This window comes from Myiozetetes cayanensis, unplaced genomic scaffold, assembly GCF_022539395.1.
Source record: "Myiozetetes cayanensis isolate MyiCay16 unplaced genomic scaffold, myiCay2020 scf18, whole genome shotgun sequence".
Taxonomy (NCBI): domain Eukaryota; kingdom Metazoa; phylum Chordata; class Aves; order Passeriformes; family Tyrannidae; genus Myiozetetes; species Myiozetetes cayanensis.
The window spans coordinates 3,841,206-3,861,453 of NW_026087389.1; the positions used below are offsets into that span (position 1 = coordinate 3,841,206).

Genomic DNA, 20,248 nt, shown 5'->3' on the forward strand with positions numbered 1-20,248 from the left:
TTCCTCAAGGTTACTGGCTTCACACCATTCTGGGAGGCAGCTTTGCCTCCCCTGGTGCAGACCTGGTACTGGAAAAGCAAAGCATGACAACCTGTGGGCTAAGCATGCCCTGCTCATCCTTCATGTCTAGCGTGACCACTGAACGAGACCTTTACCCAACAAGATAATTTGGCTGACGCCCACATATTTCAGCTCCTTTCCTAGCAAACTCTTTCCAAATCTAACAGCAGAGCTAGAAGCACCCCAGAGTACTCCAAGCACTGAGCTGTAAATCAGATCATTATAGCCTCTAGTTGGGATTTCAGACCAGTGTCATTTTTCAAGCTGGTCTGATATTAAAGTTTATGCTGAAAACTTCCACTGACTTCAGGATTTTGACTGGCAATGTTTGTAAAGGACGTGTTAAATACCTGGTGAGTGAAGATGCCAGCAGCAATGATGGTTTTTCCAGAGCAGCTCTCAGCACAACTGCAATTTCTCACCACAGATATGCAGAAGCAGCATGCTGTGACCTCTGAGCCAGACTCTGAAGAATCTCTAGGGGAGATGGTGTTGGTATTTCCTGTGATACTCAGCACTCGTGGTGCCCAGAATATGGAAAATTATGATGCATCAGCCTGGAGGGGTAGAGAGAAGACTCAATCTATGTTCTGGTCAAGCACAGGTCAGTGGAAGAGCTGGAAGTCCCACTGCTGTTCAGCCCACCAAACCTTCCAAGTACTTTGTGTTTTAGTCAGTGGGGATGGGGACAGGGGTTCAGACCAGCTGAGTTTTTGCAAGTGAGCCCAGAACTTGCACAGGCTGCCAGAGCTTCTCCCATAGACATGACAGGTAATTATCAACACCCAGCTCTCACTGAGTCTGGGCCACTTCTGAATGAAACTAGCTGCACTCTGGCTTTTGGGATCTGGAGGTTTACAGCCACACCTCACAGGTCCCAAGAGCAGCAGCGATGGTTCCCTGTGCTAAGACCATTGTCCCCAGGGTTATTTCTCTATTTTTTTTTTCAATCCAGAGCAGGTTTTCCTCCTCTCCAACCCCCTTCTCTGATCTTGGTCAAAGCATTTAATCTCTGTGACCCACTTTCCCCATTGCAGGCTAAAGGCTGCTGTGAGGAGATGTTAGTGCTGTGCTTTGGAAATGCCTTTTTTTTTTTTCAACTTTCTTATATTTTCTCAGATTTCAGAAGGAGTACTTATTCTCTGGTGTCTCTCCAGCCCTTCCTGGTTTTTCCCACTTTCTTGGTGCACTCTCAGCCAGTGAAGTGGTGTTTGTTGGTTTGCTGGCACCCAGTACTGTTTAATTTTCTGCTGTGTGTATGTCTTTGATATTTAGTTTCACATCTTCTGGAATTAAGCCCTATTGTACAACACCCATCTAAACCCTGCATTAAAGCCACTGGAGTTCCTTCTCTTTTGTACTACCATGGCCAGGATCATAATCCAACTGACACTACAAGTACCTTAAGTATAAAATTAACTTCAAACATTAACTTCAAACAGCACTCATTTTGCCCTCAGAGTCCAGCAGAAGTCCTAAGACAGCCCTGGAAGCTACATGCAAGCAAAGGGCAGGGTATACAGATACTCTTTTTAACCTTTTTTGTATTCTTTTGCTGTAGCAAGGCTTGCTCTGGCTGCCACTGCAAAGCATCTATTGTCTTCACCAGGTAAGAACCAGCTCACCCACTGAGTGAGGACATCACTGAGCTGGGGGATGCCTCTGCACAGAGACTGGCATTCAAGAGAGCAGCAATTGTGTAAGCCAAGCCTAAATAAAACCATCAGGTCACCCAAAGGTGAGTTTTCATCCCCCACATATATGATTGACTCTACAACTTGTGCTTAATTTTCCTAGAAGTGAAAAATCTGGTCCTTGCAGCTTTTAAGGAGGTTTTAAAATAACTATTTTCCCATCTCTGTGGTTTAAATAGAATCATAACCATACTACTTATAGCCTGGAAGAGAGAGAGGATGCCAAAATATCACACTTTAATAGAGGAAGAGAAAGAAAATATTGGCTTTGGTAGCAGCATGATTGGGAAAAGATGGCAAGATTTGGGTTAGAGATCACAGTTTTAAGGCCCTACATAGGAAGCTTCTTAAGGAAATATGACTCTGCAAAAGTTGGAACCATGCAGAAAAGACCTAACAGTAAACCAGGCATGTAAAGTATATACTTGGAACACAATTCCCAGCAACAACATCCACGCCTTGCCTCACATTCTTTGTAACACAACTCTACCCTATTACTCTCTGAGATTCACTAAGCTATGAGATGATATTGCAGGTTGAAAATATAATTAGCACTGATAACCAGCTGCTGCTGTGATCTGAAGTACGTGACAGCTTTCCTTCTGTACCCAGGCGCATTTTCAGACAGCTTTGGAAATGATCATTAAGTCTCCCTTTGTTTTCAGGACACCCCATCCATGGTCATATTTCTTGGCCCAGTTCTGGCAGCGCTGGTGCAGTTCCAGCTTCCACTGCAGCTATACCAAAATCTCAAATTCCAACCTTCTTTTTATGCACTGCAAGAAACACTGCCTCTCTGGTGCTCAAATCTGAGTAGGGGGTGGGAAGCAAGACTCAAAACCAAACTAGAAGCCCCACCTCATTTCAGTCCCTGCCCAAATCTGAAGCTGCAACTTTTGCCCTCTTCGTGTCTATTCAGTCAGGACAACTATTTCTCAGTTGATGTCTACCAACTTTGGACTACTCTCTACAGAAATAATCATAGCATATGCAGATTTATTCATGTAAACTGAGGTTGTCCCTGTCACTTTCTGTGTGACTTGCTCCAGCACATTTTTTAAATGTTAAATAGTCCATCAGAAAGGGAAGCAAATCCAGGACAGCTTCCTCTGAGACAGCTAAAAAGTTCTCAGGATCCTGCCATCAGGCTACTGGTTAAAATACTTCCAGAGAAGTTTTTGTAGAACAATAGAGCAGGTTAAAATGCCATGCTTAATTAATGTAAACTTCCCATTAAGAATACAGTTTATAAATGAACATGGTATTAACCAAGCCACCATGTTAACAAACTGCTTTGCCAGCTAAAATTAGTGATCCACACTTGCACAGTCTTTCCTGTCATTAACAGAATTTTGGTTTCAGTAAACACAAAGAATTGTGCTATTTAAACCTGTTGCCCATCATGAACTTAAGTCTTCTTAAAAATAGCTTTAGTCACTTTTATTGGTATAAACACCTAAATTGAGATCTAACAGCAAATAAGGATTGTGCTTGTCCATTAATAACCTCAGCTGTGAAATCTACTCAGACACAAGACATACAACCTTCCACATACACAAGTTATTTGTCAGCAAAGCAGAATGCTGCCATTCTGAAACAATTACATACAGTAAAGTTTTTCAATATTTTATTAAAGAAAACAGTCAAAATGTACAAGTATTACCCAGGTTTGTAGATAACTTCCTATAAAGGCAGTAAAATATGAATTTCAATCTAGGTTTTAAAAACTGCTATAGTTGATTATTTTTAAAGTTGGTATTTTAAAATCACGTTTCACAAATAGTTCTGAAATATTACCAAATGAATAGTGCAACAAGAAAAATTGAAATTAGTTCTACACTGTTTGCATGTCAAGCAAAAGTTATAACTAACTGCTTCAAATATTCAAACCATTTGAGAATGAATGAACCCAACAGCTCCCACCAAAACTGACTTCTGACCACACAGGAACGTCCTCTTCTTGTTCTTCACTTAAAATCAAATAATAATAAAACAACACCTCTTGAGGTCATCAAAAATAATTTTAGTATAAAATTGTCTTGGCCCTTATCAAATATTACATGAGTAAAATTGTTAAGCCTTTATCAAAACAGACAGGAATAGGGAAACAAAAAAAATGTCATGGCCTTAATCCGTATCTGTTGGAATCATGTTTAGAAACATTAGAAGCAAGACCAGAAACTTGGAGCCCTGTTTTGTTTTTAAAAACCACACAATCACAAAGAAAAACAGCTTCTTACTGCCTAAGGTTTGGGGGTGTTCTGCTCAAGTACCTGTTCCCATAGACAGCAACTGGTTATGTTCTGAAGAGAGCATACGCAAAATATAGAAAAATAAATAAAATAGCTTCTTACAGCCTAAGGTTTGGGTGCTGGGTGGTGGTTTAGCATGTCCCCCACACTCTTGAGATCATATGCAGAAACATGGAAAATCAGATCCATCTTTCTTTTTCAGAAAGAGAAAAGCCCCCCTACATCCCAAAACTCTTGAGATCGCAAAGGATGGTGCCCTGGGTGCTCTGGATGCTTTGGCAGCACGGGAAGTGGGCTCGGAGACAGACCCTGAGCTCCTTGTTGAAGATGAAGCAGAGGATCGGGTTGACCCCCGCCTGGGCAAACGTCATCCAGACGGAGGTGGTCAGGTAGACCTGGGGGATGGAGCTGGCCTTAATGAAGACCCGCAGGTAGCAGGCCACAATGTAAGGGGACCAGAGCAGCAGAAAGAGCAAGGTGATCATGTAGAACATCTTGCAGAGCCTTTTCTCCATCTTAAACTCCTCCAGCACCAGCAGCCTCTTGATCTGGCTGTGGGTGGCCTGCCTGATGCCCACAAGGGTGGGCGGCGTGGGCCCCCTGCCAAAGCCAGCCGTCCAGTTTGCAGCTGCTTGGCCGGTGGCTCCCGGCCCGTGGAAGGTCCAGTTCTGGCTGATGGCCGGGACCAGCTGGGCCGGCTTCATCTTGCGGTGGCCATGGATAAAGAAGAGCAGCTTGATGTAGACCAGGTGGGTGGCGGCGATGACGGCCGCCAGCATGAGCATGAAGCCCAGCGTGTCGTTGGCCTTGACGTAGCGGTGCTCGAAGATGCACTGTTCCTCCTCCCGGATGAACTTGTAGGTGCCCACGTCAAAGACGGGGGGAAAGGCCATGGCCATGGAGAGGGTCCACACCATGCACACCACAGCCAGGCAGGTCCAGCCCGTCATGCGCTTGGCGTAGAAGCGGTGGTGGGCGATGGCCATGTAGCGTGTGACCCCCACGCAGAAGAGCAGGAAGGCGGCGTGGAAGCAGAAGAGCACGGCCAGGAAGGCCAGCACCTTGCAGCTGAGGGGCCCGTGGGGCCAGGCGGCCCCGCTGCGCACCGACAGCATGACGAAGGGGAAGCAGGCGAGCGAGCGGAGCCCGTCGGCCAGGCAGAGGTCCAGCAGCAGGTAGTAGGGCGCGCGGTGCAGGTGCCGGTCCTTGAGGATGAGCCAGGCGAAGAGCACGTTGCCGGCCAGGCTGACGCAGAGGATCAGCCCCAGCGTGGCGAGCTTCAGCCCGGAGGCGCTCAGCAGGCCGCCGGCGCTGGGCAGGTGCGGGCTGCTGCTGCTCCCCAGCTCGCTGCTGTTCGCCATCGGGTCCTCTCCTCCTCCTCCTCCTCCTCCTCCTCCTCGTCCTCCTCGGCGCGGGCAGGGCCGGGGGCTCAGCGCCGCGGCAGCGCGCCGGGGCCGAGGGCCGCGCCGCCCGGCGCCCCCCTGCCCGCAGCCGCCGCCGCGCTGCCGCCGCCGCCCCGGCGAGGCGGGGCGCTGCCGCCGCGCTCCCCGCGGGCCATGCGGCTCCCGCACCCGCGCTAGCTCCGCGCCCGCCGCCGCCGCCGCCCCGGGGGCATCGGGGATGCGCCGGGGGAGCCTCCCCTTACCGCCGGCAGCTGCTCCTCCGCGCCGGGCGAGGGGCCGGCCGAGCCTGCGCACAGCGGCGGCGGCTCTGCCCAGCTCCTGCCGAGGACAATGGGGTAGACCCCCCTCCTCCTCTCCCTCCTTCTTCCCTTCCCTCCTCCTGCTGCTGCTCCTCCGTCCCTCCGCCCCCGCGCCCGCCCCCCGCGCAGCCCGGCCCCTGCGGAGCGCGGCGCGCAGCGGCGCGGAGCGGCGCGGAGGTCCCGCTGCCGCAGCGGGGATGGGAGCGGAGCACAGCGGGCTGGGCTGGGCTGGGCTGGGAGGAGCCGCCCCTCGCCGGACCCCCGCACCCCGCCGTTCTCCCGCCGGGGGTGGGTGCCGAGAGGGGTCCCGAGGGATGCGGCGGGGTGTCCAGACACTGCGGCCACCCCGCGGACTCCCCCGCGTCCCCTTCCCGCGGGCGGTGGTGATGCCATTCACGGCTGACGATTTGTCTCCATATGGGCGTGTCACAGGTGTGTATGTGCCCGTATACAGCCGTATTGGTACCCAGGGCACATGTGTTGGTCCGGTCTAAACACACATCAACGATATACCCGTGTCACAGTCGCCAGTGTGTTTTTGCTAGATTTACCCATCCTAAATGGCCATTTAACTTTCTGCTCGCAGGGGAGCGAGTCCAGCAGCACCTGTTGCAGCGCAGCATCTGTGTGTGCAGTCCCTTGCAGGGCAGGGTGGTTTGCAGGGAAAAGACATTCTCGGCAAGCTCATGTGGCAAATGTTTCAGTGTGAGCATTGAGGAAAAAGTGCTTCTGCAAGTCAGGAGCCTGGCATTTGGGTTCCTAATGGAGCCTGACATTTGAGGTCTGACTAGGGTTCCTGAGAAGGTTGAACAGGATGCTCTCTGTGTTTCTGTGTTGCACAGGGGCTTACCAGCACCCAGGCTCAGTTACACAGGACCTGTGGAGGGCGGGGCAGGTTTTGTGAGCTGGATAAAACACCTTTGACCCGACTAGCACAGAGCATCTGCTGTTGCACCTGTGCTGTTGGTGCGGGTTTATAACACACAGTTTAATGTAGGCCAGGGAGACGCAGATCCTTGTCCTCTCTCTCCCACTTTGCCATCCTTGTGTATGTAGGGCAAGGCCTCTCTGTGTGCCTTGTAAGGCACGCACCACCGCGCGGCCCTGGGCTCGCTGGAGATGCTAATGCAATTATCGTACTATTACTGAGTTTCCTTCATGGCCTCTTGTGAAGGACACGTCTGAAATCCTTTTTGAGCATTCTATTAAAAGCCATCAGTAAATTCAGCTTTTATTCCAGAAACTGTAGCAATTAAATCATCTGCGTTAGCCCCAAAAGCTAATGCTGGTGGAGCATCTCTTGAGTGGAACTTTCTGGCTGGTTTCAGAAAGTCTCTCTGCGTGTGGCAGGGGCCAGGCACTGACCCTGATTGTCCCACAAGAGTAGCTCTGCTGAACTGGCATTTTAACCAAAACCAGACTTTGGGCTAAACAGGTGCCTAGGGCTATGTGCATCACACACAGGACTTTGTTTGCCCATGGATCTGGTTTGTGTCTGTTATTTATTGCGGTGTTAGGAGAGCAAAGAAATCCTGAGGGGGTAAAAAAAAAAAAAAAAAAAGGTGGTGGATAATTGAGGCTGCTTTTTGCTTCCAGCCAGTGCATCTGAGCTGTTTTCAGGTTTCTCATTTGCACCAAAGTTTTACTGTGACAGAGAATTGCCCACGGGTTGTTCAGTGCTTTGTGCAATTTTCCAGGCATTTCTCACATCCATGCAGTGACTGGAGTGCCGGGTGCGTGGTGTCCCCTCATCAGCCCTGGCACCTCTGTCAGGAGTGGTGTATTTTTGGAGGAGCTGGGACACCGCGTATCTCGCTGGCCCTGGTGCAGCTCAGGACTGCGTTAACAGGCTCCCCCATGGCAGGGTGCCAGCAGCCAAAGCGCTTTGCCAACCACGAGTATGAGGAGGATCGGTTGTCTTTGGAGGTGTGTGTGGCTTTTTGGAGGAGCAGAGGAGACCTTATGGCCCATGTTAGCTCTGTGATCTCTGCCAACAAGTGAACAAAAGGCAACAGCACACCTGCTTCCCTCCTCCGTGCCTGCGGGAAGGGTTTCTCCTCTCCCTGAATGCTTGCCAGCGCAGCTGAGCTGGCTCAGGAGCTGCTGTAATTCACTGCTATCTTGCCAGGCCAGCAGCAAATTGCTAGCTCATCTTTCTTCCACCTGTAGTGAGAGAAGAGCCGGTAGGGAATGGTGTTTCATCCATCTTCCCCTGCCTGCTCCCCTGATGGAAGGTGTGAGACTGGAATTAGGGGCTGGCCTGAGAAGTGAGACACTAAAGGGGCAGCCAGAAGGAATGGAGAAAATAAGGGGCAGGTGGGGGGTTAACAGTCTTCATCTCAGCAGGCTCCTCAGCATCCCAGAAGGTTAGACTGACATGGCGTTAGATCACCAGGGTAACTCTGCCTGTTAGTTACACCCAGCCCTGGTTCTGGTCTCCCTGCCCCACCTGGGTGCCCCCACACAGGTGAGTGACCTCAGACGACCTCATGTCATCTTTTCATCAGATTCATCAGGTTCAAACAAGTTCCTTGTCCAGGCTCAGTCTCAGTTTGGACATTAGGACAGTACCAGATTTACAGTATTTGACTAAAAAATGAAAACTAGGGTACTGTGTAACCTTTCTGCTGTTGCAGAGCTGCTCAAAGAGCTCTTCCAGCCTGTAGGGACTGCGGTGCTCGAGGAGGTGCCTACCACTGAGAGTCAAAAGGAGCAGCAGGGACTGCCCTGACATCCCCATGGCAAAGCCTTTGTCCTTGGTGCTGCTTGGCTCTGCAGGATGCTACTGGGTGTCCAGCCCCTGGCAGAGCAGGAACACCCCTGGACATGGCACTGAAACACAGGGCTCCTGCCTCCAGTGCCCCTGCAGGGGCTGGAAACAGTGGGTGCACACTGATTTGGGCACAGCCAGACCCATCACAGCATTCGTGAGGAACAGGTAATTCCCAGAGATTGTGATGGGTGTGTTAAGCTATTTTCCTTCCTCCCTTCTATCACTCTCACAAAACGAGTTTAATGAAGAGCTATTCTCTGCTTACAAAATGGTGCTGCACAAGCTAGATGGATTCCTCTGACCTTTCAGTGGGCTTTACTTGAATCGGCTGCCTCTTCATGTTCTCCTCTCGCTGCCTTTAACAGGAAAGACAGCTGAAATAGGGACTCTTACAGCAAATACTGTGGCATATTGCCTTCTTTCTATCAGCCACTGGTGCTTCCCCAAGCCTTAGCTATTTATTATTGGGGGTCTTATTTGTGTTCCAATGTCTGGGAGCTTTGCATAACGTTTCTGGAAGAAGTGTCCTGTACCCTTTTACTGCTGTAGTAGGAACCTGGTGTGATGTAAGGGAAGAAGTAGGAAATGTCTGGACATGCCTGAGGGACAATTCCAGAGCCCCACCATGCCTGAGATGCCAGAGGGAAGCAGGACAGGTGAGAGCAGTCAGCCAAAGCAATTTTGCTGTCACAGATAATTCAGGCAAAGAAAAGTTTTCAGGCTTAGCAAGCAAGGAGATGGAAAGGTCAATCTGGAGCAAAAAGGGATAACGGAGGCTTGAGTCAGATTGGCACAAAAAGATTTAGATCCTCCTTCCCAGCTTCCTGTAATTCCCAGACAGTTCTCCAGATGACATTCATTATTTGTGTTATCCTTGCACCTAACAGAGTGAGTCAGGGACCAGGGTGCTATATAAGCAAAACAAAAAGCTGTCCCTTTGCCAAGGGAACTTAAAATCCAACGGTGCGATGGGAGAGAGAGCTGATATGAACCCTGGAGAAGGAAGGGGGAGGATGAGTGAACCACGAGGCTGCAGACTAGGGAATGGCAGTGGCAGATCCGTGGCTATCAGTCATCCCTGGAAGGGGAGGAGGGAATGTCAGGAGATAATGAGGCCAGTTTGTGGGTGTTTACAAGGCTCATGATAATACTTTGTGGCAATGACAGAACAGAAGATGACACATTAAGGTAATGTTTGGGCACTGGCTAGAACAGCATGAGAAGTTTTCAGTCTGCAAAATTTACAGTACTACCCAAAATAATTCCTCTGCACAGGAGCCATGCTTGCCCTCTGTAACCAGGGCACAGCCATGGTTCGTGCCAGTGGAATGAAGATTTAAACCAATGCTGGAAAACCCCACCCTGCTTCTTGCTTGCAGAGGGTCCAGTGTCAGGTCGGGGATGGGGCACTGGGCACTGCCATCAGGCTGGGAAGGGCATGGGCCAGCAGAGCCTGGATCTGTGCTCAGCAGTCCACTAATGAAGCGTTTTGGATGTGGTTTCATTCACAGAATTATTTGCACAGTCGTGCAAAATGTGCAGGTGACACCAAAGTGGATGGGAGTATTAATGTCACTGTTGGCTCCCAATTTTCTGGATGGCAGCAGAGGATCTGCAGATGAACAGTCACAGAGCTGCATCTCTGTGGCAGAGAGGTATCTGACAGCTAGCGATCACATTTTCCAAGGGCTTATTCCTGGCTGTTTAATACTTCATATGCTCTCTTGGGGAGGGAGGAGAGAAGAACGGAGGAGTATATTTGGCACAGCAGGGAAGTGGACTCGGGTCTTTTCCATCCCTTAGTGCTGTGCTGTTGCAGGGGGAGAGAAAGCCTCCTTCCACAGCGGTACTAATCCTCCTCCACAGCGAGCTGAACGTTTTGAACTTGAACAACTCCTCTCATTTTTCCCCCATGTGATTGTGAGTCAGGCTGAGCTTCTCTATTCTTCTCCATAATTGAGTAGGAGATTATTTTGACTGGAAATAACCAGACACAGGTATCATGGCTGTGAATGCCTCCATGCATGCCACTTGCTAAAAGTTCTGTAGCCTTCTGCAAAGGCAGCTGGTCTTTAAAGATTTTGCTCAATGGAGAGGGAAGAAAAGCAGAGGGGAAGAATAGCTCCTTCCTGCTCACATCTGTCACTGGCTCTGCTAAACGAATTGTTGGTGACATGCTGTTCTTCAGAAGCAGCTCCTTTGTGAAAGACCTCCCCTGTGACACGGGGAATAGCCTCAGTGAGACAGGAAACATCCCTGACATGATGGCTTTCTACAGGAGCTTGTAGCTGCTATCCAGCCCCACAGCCATGCTGAGAAAGTTATGAGAAGCCTTTCCTCTAAAATCTCTAGGGGAACCTCCCCAGGCACAGATTTTCCTGTCCTTCTCTTCCTGTCTCCATAGTCGTCTCTCCTGGGATGCAGGCCAGCTGCTTGGGTTGCATTCCCACCCCTCTGCCCTGGAGGCAGTGAGTGATGGAGGAGTGCAGGGCAAGGGGAAAGCAGATACAATGTGAGGCTGTGTCAGGGCACGTGGCTTCCTCTGCTGCCATGGCAGGGGACGCTGCCAGATGCCGATTTTGGCTCTTGGTGGATACCAGGGAGGCGGGTGCAGCCCCGTGGCAGAGCTGAGTTTTAGCTACACACACTCCCTCTAGCAGAGCCAGATACTAAGGAGCATTTCACAAGATCAGGCTTTCTCCAGTTTATACATAAGTGGGATTGCTTCAGGCTATTGAACCAGCCTGCTGCAGACTAGTCAAGCCCAGAAGTTTTATCTGTGCTGTAGCAAACTCGAGCCACTGCTGTTCTGCCCGTGGATCTAAGTGCCTCAGCTGCTTACCGAGGAGCTAATGAGCTTTTGGGGATACATGGGTGCTATAAACTCCTTAGGCCAGAGATAAGCAGCTTTTAGGAGCCTTTAGGAGCGCTGCCAGCCCGTGGCTCTGCTGCCGTGGTGCTTCTCAGACCCCAAGTTCTTGGTTAGCAAGAAGGGCTGCAAAGTCTTGAAATAAGTGTGCTCCTAATTACATGTGTCATGCATGTGCTGCAGCTGTCTCCTCGGGTTGAGGTTAAACCTGGCAGCAGGACAAGCAGGCAACTGGCAGCAGGACAAGCAGGCTTTGTCGTCACATCTCCCTGCTTGAGCGACTTCAGCCCTCACAAACGGCCCTCCCTGCACAGGGGCTGCGCTGTGTCATCAGCCCAGGATGAATCCCACCCTCATCACGGCGAAATGGCCTTTGGCACCCAACAGGAAATTCACCACAGACAGCATGGGCAGCTTCGGAACAAAAGGTGGCTGTGCTGATCGTGAAACAACTTATTTCCACTGCTATCCTTTCTCTGCTTTTGGATAGATCTACAGTGAATGCCTGTCTAGAAAATTCACTGGGTAAAAAAAAGAAAAAAAAGGTAATGCACAACTGAAAGTTCTTTTTCAAAGCCACTGTGAAAGCAGTTTTTTATTTCCTTAGTATGAATTCAGCCCTTGCTGTTCTCCACTTGCTGTCTGAAGTGTCTGCCATCAAAAGCAATCCTCCTGCAACTGACCAACAGGCTGAGGTTTCTACTCCTACTAAATGTTAAAGAGAGCCTTCAAATCAAAGCAGCTTGGCTAATCAAAGCATCTCCATCTTTATTGTGTATTTTACTTCCCCCCTCCCCCTTTTACATATTTACATACAGGTATAAATCAGCCCAACAGCTCTCTTTCAAGGCATAATTAGGAACAGATTTTGGTATGCAACTCTCAAATTTTTGTTTAGGTGCTCTCCTTGGGGCAGTTTTGGAATTAATCTAGTCACCAGGGAAAGTTACGTGAGGTCCTGGAAGTAGCTTCTGATACCATCTTTTGAGTAAATAAAATCTGAAAGCCCATTTCTTTGCTACTCTATTGTTCTATATATCTATTATCTTTCCTGTTGGTTTACACCTGTGCACAGCTTCGATGAAGCCAGAACTAGCTTATTTTGGCACTCTGTGCAAATGGATATCCTCTCCTTGCCTATGTCCCCTTCCCCCCTCACAGCTGATGGAAATGAAAGGATGAGCAATGTAAAAACCTTCGGTGTGACTAAAACTGTGAGATTTAACAGTATCAGAGAGCCCATGAACACTTGAATGCTAAATTCTCAGTTAAATGGGTGTTGTCTGTTGAGATAAAGTCCTTGCTGGGGTAGGATGATAATCTGGCAGCGTGTTCCCATAACCAGGTTCAGAGGTCAGCTCAAGGCTGAAGCAGGACAGACACTTCAGTGCCATACCTGGAATTCAAATTCAGGCATCACCAGCTTCATGGTCCCGGGCTGAAAGTCTCTAACTAACCCTTCTGTATTTAAATTACTTCTTCAACAAGTCATTCTCTTGTCATTTAACTTTGAACTATAGAAATAGCACATTAAAAGGCTTTGCAGTTTAGAAGTGTCGGTGGGTCTCAACCAACTTTGTGGGCTAAGTAAAGTGTGAGAAACATTCTACTCTGTACTACCCTATCAACTGAGTTTTTAAGGCAGACTGATGAAAAAGGATCTATTCCTTTAATAGCTTTCTCTCTGGTAAAAGGTCTTGCTAATTTATCAAAGCTTGGAATAACTGATAAAAACTGTCTGAAAAGCTGGGGTGTAGTTTGGAGCTGAGTGAAAATTGTGACCAAAACCTGAGTCTGCCCAAACTCTGAGTTAAATGCCCAAATGCCCCAAGATTCCTTGTATCATCATGCAAGTTGTTAAGGGCAAGAACTTATTTGTTTAAGGTGGGGTCGGGTTTATTCTCAATTGTTCTTTTTGTGCAAAGGATTTTTCTTTGGAAGGGTTGGGTCATTTCATTTTTTATTTATTTGGCCTTTTGCCCTTGCATTTTACCTAATAAAATTCACTTCAGTGATGAAGGATTGATGAGGAAAAACCTGTCAGAGCTGTGTTAAACCTGAAGTCTTCATACGTGAGAGGAGCAAGGAGGGCCTGAGCTTTTAGGAAGAGCCAACAGGGTTTCACAGTTTTTGTGATCTTGAAAAAATTTGTCCTGGTTAAATAAAAACAAAGCTTAGGGAAAAGGAGGACACTGGTTACATGCATAGTGCAAATGCCTTGTAGAAAGCCTCTGGATATCATTGGAATGCCACTTGATTTACCTTTACAATAAGGACGTGATGACTAGGAGGATCATGGAGAGGCTCTATGAGTTTGATCCATACAATAAGTGAGCTCAGCCTGGGAAACAAACCTCATCTGCCAAATTCTGAAGGGCCATTTCCAGCTTTTTTTTTTTTTTTTCTTGAAGGAGGGACCCGGCTCTGCTACTGCATGAATGAATAAAATGAGAATTTTGATGATGATTTCAAAGGAAGCTAAATTGAGCTCCATGAAAAGGGAGCGCTAGCATGCAGTGCTGCACTTCTTTTTTTCTTATTAATGTGACTAATTAAATGTTTGTATTTTTTAAGCACTAACTGGTTTTTTGATGGTCGTTTAGAGACTTTGAGAAAGTCAATAATTTTGATGAAATAGGACTGTAGACTCCAGAACAAAGTCCACATGGAATCCGTGGTGTTGCTAGGATACAGCTATTAGTATTTTCAGTGGCTGGGGTATTTTTTGGTATGTTTTTTTTTAATAGAGTTGGCCTAACCTCTTACAAACAGCAGAAGAATACGTGACTGCCTGATCCCATTTACACAGCGTTCCCTCAGCTTACAGTAACTAAGCCAAACTTGACCCTTTAATATCAGCCACTTTTATTTGTGAAGAAGAAACACGAAGAGCAATTTTGACCCAAATCTTGGGGAGGGGGGCTGGTTAATGGATGTGCAGGATTTTCTCCCTGTGGGTATTCCATTGCTGAAGTCAGTCTCCCTCTAGTGGTTTATTTCCAGAGGGGCCCTTGGCTTTGCAGGCTTGGACAGGTCCCAGATTTGATGGTGTGATGCAGAAAGTGGAATGACCCCAATGAGCTGAACCGCTGAGCTCGTAATTTTTAAGAGATGAGCATAAAGCCTATAAAATACCATTTTCTGTGGGGTTTATATTTTAGAATTTATTTTTTACAATGTCAGTACGAGTTGAGGTTTTCCATCCCAGGCTCACTGTGTGGTATGGACTAACATGGTTTACTCGGTGTGTGGGATGTGACTCTTGCACATTTGTTTCCTTCAGCTGTATATTGGGATGCCTGTAAAAAAAAGATCAGTATTTAAGCTCATGTTCCACATCAAAGCCAATGCCAGATGTGGTGCCAATAACATTATAACACAGAAAAGCATTGAAGATGGTGCTATTTTGGGATCCTCATGTTTGGGGAAGCAATATCTAAGTGAAACACTCTGCAGATATTTTACTGGAAAATTGGGAAAAGCAAGCTCTCCGGAGTTTGTTTCCAACATATAACCTAACTTTGAGATCTGTTAGGTTTCTTGCATTTATGCCCCTCACCTCACCTTTGCTGGGTATCTCTTTAGCACCTAAGACAGTCCCAGTGCCTTCAAAGGGTGGGGGACAGAGAGGGATAGAAGCAGAAGCCAGGTATCCAAAGCTAAGTAGGAAATTCAAGTCTCCTAATACCTGATGCATGTATTGGGTGTTGGGTTAGGCCAGTTCATCTCCCCAAAGATGGCTAAGTAAAGGAAAAAAATCTAATCTAAAGCATCATGAAATCAATCCATGTCTTTATTTAACTGTAAAGGGCTTTGGATGAGGCTCAGCCTTCCTTCACAAGTGGTGGTAACCAGAGAGAGCTGTGATTCTGGAATGCATCAAGGATCCTGGGAAGAATGGTTTCTTTCCAACTTCTACTAACCTGAGGGAGGTAGAGGACTGGTACTGAATTCTTCATGTTCACATCTGGCAGAATTCCATGCTGTTATTTGCTTTTTCAACTACCAGAGGAGCAATTTGGCCTTGGTTTTTTCTTTATAAACTGTAATAGAAAGCTTGGAGAAATTTAGGATAACCTACCCCAGCAGTTAGGAAGCTCCCATTCCATTTTCCCGTGCCTCTGGACCTGGAGGCTGTGAGATGCCATCACCTTCCCGTGAAGCATTTTACAGTACGTTCAGTTATGTGACAACTTCAAGGGTAAAGTTTTGCTTTTGTTTGACTTCTGCTTACTGCTCAGCTTCTATTGGGCAATCAGGAATCTTGATCCTTTGGGAGACTGCTTAAACCACCTTCCTTTGGATGCCGCTTCATAAAAGCTGCACAGCGTTTCCCATGAGAGTGATTTTGGAGCAAATTTTGTGTTTCATTTTTGTTTTCGCTCTTCAGGATGAAGTTTCCACACAGCATCCTGGCCAAAGCTGATTTGATTCTGGTTTATAACTTGAGCAAGGATGATTCCATCTATTTTGTTTATATTAAGAAAAATACTCATTTACTCCTAGGATACATAACAAAATTCTTGCACTTTTTAACAGCTCCACAGCTAAAAAAGCAGAGGTACAAATTTAGTATGTACATGTCCTCTCTGAGATTTGTTCTGGCATCAGTCACCAAGAGTAAGTTAATAGGATTGCTGTGTTTACAAGAAGCTCATGGACACCTATGGGATGCCCACAAACACATGAACTGGCTTTACTTTTATGTAATTGTATAGTTTTGTTTTATTTTATTTTTAGATTTTCACAGTGTATACGTAGGAACTTTTTTAGCAAGGGAGGAAAGGATCCAGTTGAACAGCACTTCTTTTTGGAGTAGTTATGGATGGCTATGTCAGTTGTGGAAGTTGAGGAAAGGTTCCTCTGCTGGTCTGACTCGGGCAGGTTCATGCATTTGAAGGGAGGCTTCTGTGAATGGGAGCTTGCAGGCACCAACTGTGAGAGGAGCCTCTCCTGGGGAGCAGTGCTTGGAACTGTGTGGAAAACCACTTGTCCCAGGCAGCACTGGACACAAGCCTGCGAGAGGAACAGGGGCAGCGAGCCAGTTTGTTTTTAACAAAACAAAGTTATGCAATATCATTTAGTTCTGACATGTTCCCAACACGCAGCAAATGAAGAACTCACTAAATACAGTATATCTCTGGCCATATCATTTGAATATAACTTGTTTCCATGACAACCTCTGCTTAACAGCTTGGCTGATATGAAATCATTCCTAGATGAGGGAGCTTTTGCCAAAAGCATTGGGATTCAACACTTTATTATCGTGTTTTAGGGTTTAAAAAACATTTATTTAAGCCTCTGGAAGCAAATATCAACTCAAATCCCTTCATCTTCACCTCTGCTTCGGCTCTCGGTTGATCAGTTTATCTTCCTGGGAACCTCTCAGGAGCAGCTCCTGTGTTACTTAATATGCTTCTGAAGTCCCAGGCAGTGTTTCAAGAGCAAGTGATCGTGACACCAGCATTTGGTAGAGAAATTACATTTCATGGCTGTTGGCTCGGGATGTGAGGTGGCAGCAGCAGCAGCAGCTGGGCACAGCAGCCAAGGCTTGTGCTCCAGCCATCCCTCAAGTCCAGGAAGGTTTATGTTCCAGCTAACTCGGTCTCAGAGCGAAAATGAGGAGCTTTGGCTGGAGAGAGGTCCAGCCCAACCTTTCACACCACTCGTTTTGTATCAGGAGCACTGAACAAACCCAGGCTATCTCAGATGTTTTCTAAGGTGTGGTGCCTGTCGCCTCGGACATAGCTGTGGAACACTTCCAGGCTGGAAATGCAGTATGACTGCTCACATGGTGCTTGTTCCCTTCCTCCCTTCCAGGTGCTACGCTGCATTAGAATGTAGCTAAAATAAGCCTAATGCTTTCCTAATATTTAGAATATAGCTAAAATAAGCCTAATGCTTTCCTAATATTTCTCATGTACGCAGGCACTCCAGTTGCCACAGTGATGGTGCACAACTCTCAGCAGGGGCAAGGAAGGTCCTGATGGTTTTAAGAGGCAGTGTGTCCCCTCAAAACACCACTGTATCATAGCAGGGGGATTTCCTGCACTAGCTGGGGCAGGGACTATGGGAAAATCTCCTGGAATAGGCAAATAATGTTTCAAGCACATGTAATGTACTCATTGCTGTCAAGATTTTGGGATCAGCAAGGATTATAAGAGTAGGGATTTAAATCTCAAGTAAAACTATGGAAAGAGGTATGAAGTATTCATTGTTTCTTCTGGCTGCAATGTACCTTCTTCAGCTCTAATTAGCACAGCATGGAGTGGGTTTGGGCCTTTGTGTGGCAAAAAGGCTCAGATGCCTGAAACTGGGTGCAGGCAAACAGTGCTGGGAGCACACAGAATAGGGCAGAACAACATTCCCTACTCCAATTTGGTGTGTCGTCCCCCCCCAGTTGCTACCTGGGAAAATTTCAGCTGTTACCCATCAGCAATTAGCTGAGTTAATCTACTGGCTAAGTCCTCCTCTCCTCCCCCCAGTCCTGCTTTATAAGGCCTGAGCAGAAAACTGCCTGTTTACCTGGAGAGCTCTGCAAGCAAAAGGATGTGGCTGGAAGAAGGTGTAAGGAGTGGAGCCACAAGCCCCTTCCCTGATGGTGAGCTTTAAGCAACTCCTCTCTGTACCCTGTTGTAGCACAGGGATGAAGTGTAACAGAGTTTGTTTCTGGTAAAGCTGCTTGAGAAGATACAAAAGCACAGGAGGCATCAGCAGGGTTTCCTTAAAAAGGAACCTTTCAAATAGATGGCAAATATCAATAAAATAAAATTTTAATTAGAGCCTTTATAAATACCTCTCTGAAGGTGGTAATAACTTCCTGGGATTTTTAATCTCTGAACGGATTTCACTCAAGGTGTGCTGGCAGCGCGAGGTAGCTGAGCAGAATCAGGATGCTGCGCTCGTGATCATTTTTCCTTGCAAGATTCGTCTTGGGAGACTCGTTCTTGCCTCTGTGTCACGACTTCTTAGAAATCTCCGTAGGCAAAGGATGCGCTAATTCGATGCATCCTGTGATTGCCCTTCCTCCACAGCCAAATTAATTTACTGTTAGTTGAGATTCCCGCAGTGTTCCTTGTGCCACTGTGAAGCCTGGTATTTACCGATGTAAATAAGGAATAAATGGAGGCTTTACATGTCTCATTTGGAATAATGATACAGGCTGTGCTGCCTGGCTCTCGCTCCCTGTCTCAGAGGTGTGGGGGTTGTACTTTTATATTGTTCCTTGCAGCTCAGGTTGTTTATAGCAGAATGATTTGTTTCCAGCCTGAGCTGTAATGTTTCAACTGATGAGCAGCTCCCTCATAATGGAATCTGGAGGTTTTCACTGAGGTATGTGGTTCCCATCAGAGGCAGGTGCTGGATTCAAAGTCAGTTTTTGTAATACAGCCTAGTGGGTTAGGCCTCACTTCCATAGTGATGCTGCTACATATCCAAAATCTAATACTTTGTTGGCAACCTCAGCAGAGGACACCAAAAACGTGTTGGGCGTGGAGACTGTCATCGGCAGTCAGGGAGGAAAGATGTGGCCCTTTGAGGTCAAAAGAAATTAGCACTCTCCTCCTCTCCTCCTGTCTTCTCCAGCTCTTCTGAGAAAATCTGTGCCTAGATACAGCCATTTATCGTAGGGGCTTTTTTCAGGATTAACATTTTTGGTGGGCTCACCATTAAAATAGAGAGAAAATGCTCGGAGTGGGCATAGCAATGAATTTTTAGATTCCAAGCTCTCCCAAATGGTCATTATCTTGCCTTCTATTTAAAGAGGAATAAATTAAATTGCATGAGATGGCGCAACTGGTTTCCCAGATCTTATTTAATTTGGATTAGCAGTTTGCATTTTCCATCTGGACAACATAATCATTAACTTTTTGTGTTTCTTTATTGTCACTATGCAGACTGCTTTTTATGGGTGATCTTTGCCCTTTCTCACTGTTAGATTTTTATTTCTTTAAAGGAGTGTGTCTTTATTGATTTTTCCTTTAGGATGAAGTATATATAAAATTATTCATCCTGCTAAATGTGCTTGCAAGGCAATCTGTGATTCATGGTCTTTGATCCTGCTATCACTTATGTGGGTGTTTAACTTTACTACTGTGCACAGTCCCAATAGGGAGAATCTTAATTTTAAAAATACTATTATAAAAATAATATGAGGGTTTTTGGCACATGTTGGATTTGCGAGGAACATCTCCCTGTAAAACCAAATATATAAATTAAATGGGCTGTAGAGAAGATGAGAAGACAGAGAGATTATTCTCCCCGAAGTCTGGAAAGGTTCATTGTCGTGCTGTCTTCATCCATGGTCAGCTTGCCCGGTGGCCATCCCTCCATTATGTGAACGTGCAAAGGTTTTGTGCCCTAAACCTTGGGTTTTTAGAGAGGTTTAGTGTTTTGGTCAGTGTTGCCGAGCCACACTGAGCAGGAAGGCTAATCTGCTCAAAAAGGCAGCCCTCGAGACGCATCAGGTGTGCGGTGTGCCCTATGCAAGAGCACAGAAGGGGCTGCCAGCAGCGTGCGCGGTGGGACGGGGGCTTTGGGTACCCTGTCTGCCCCCGCCGTGGGCAGACTCTCGTGGCTGTGAGTCTTCGCAGAGGTCTAAGGAAGCAGATCGGCGATTCCCCTGCCACAGGAGAGGCAGTGACCGGGCGAATGCCCGTGCTGGGTCAGGGTCCCTTTGGGGAGCCACCCGTGCTCTCCAATGGGCCCTTGGGCGCGTCCATCGCTGCCACCATCGGCGCGGCTCCCTCTGCTCCCTCCCCGTGCCGTCTGTCCCTTCTTCCCGTCTCACCCTCGCCCCTGCTCCTCTGTCCCTCCCCTGTTCCAAGCCCGCTCACCCCCGCCCCGTCCCTTGTCCCCTCCCCGCGCCCGTCCCGCCCCTCGCCCCCCCGCCCGCCCGGC

The 20,248-nt window shown here is 47.5% G+C and overlaps 1 protein-coding gene across 1 annotated transcript; it reads right to left on the reverse strand.

The window, feature by feature from the left end:
- Positions 1-3,179: 3,179 nt before the first annotated feature.
- On the reverse strand, positions 3,180-5,370 carry GPR27 (G protein-coupled receptor 27). Its single transcript, XM_050312928.1, has one exon. It carries the CDS (start codon positions 5,365-5,367, stop codon positions 4,225-4,227), a length of 1,143 nt encoding a protein of 380 aa, XP_050168885.1. The 5' UTR covers positions 5,368-5,370; the 3' UTR covers positions 3,180-4,224.
- Between the last annotated feature and the right edge of the window lie 14,878 nt (positions 5,371-20,248).

Bases quoted from the DNA above. Each gene is read 5' to 3' on its own strand.
- GPR27 (XM_050312928.1), bottom strand. From the start codon at position 5,367: ATGGCGAACAGCAGCGAGCTGGGGAGCAGCAGCAGCCCGCACCTGCCC.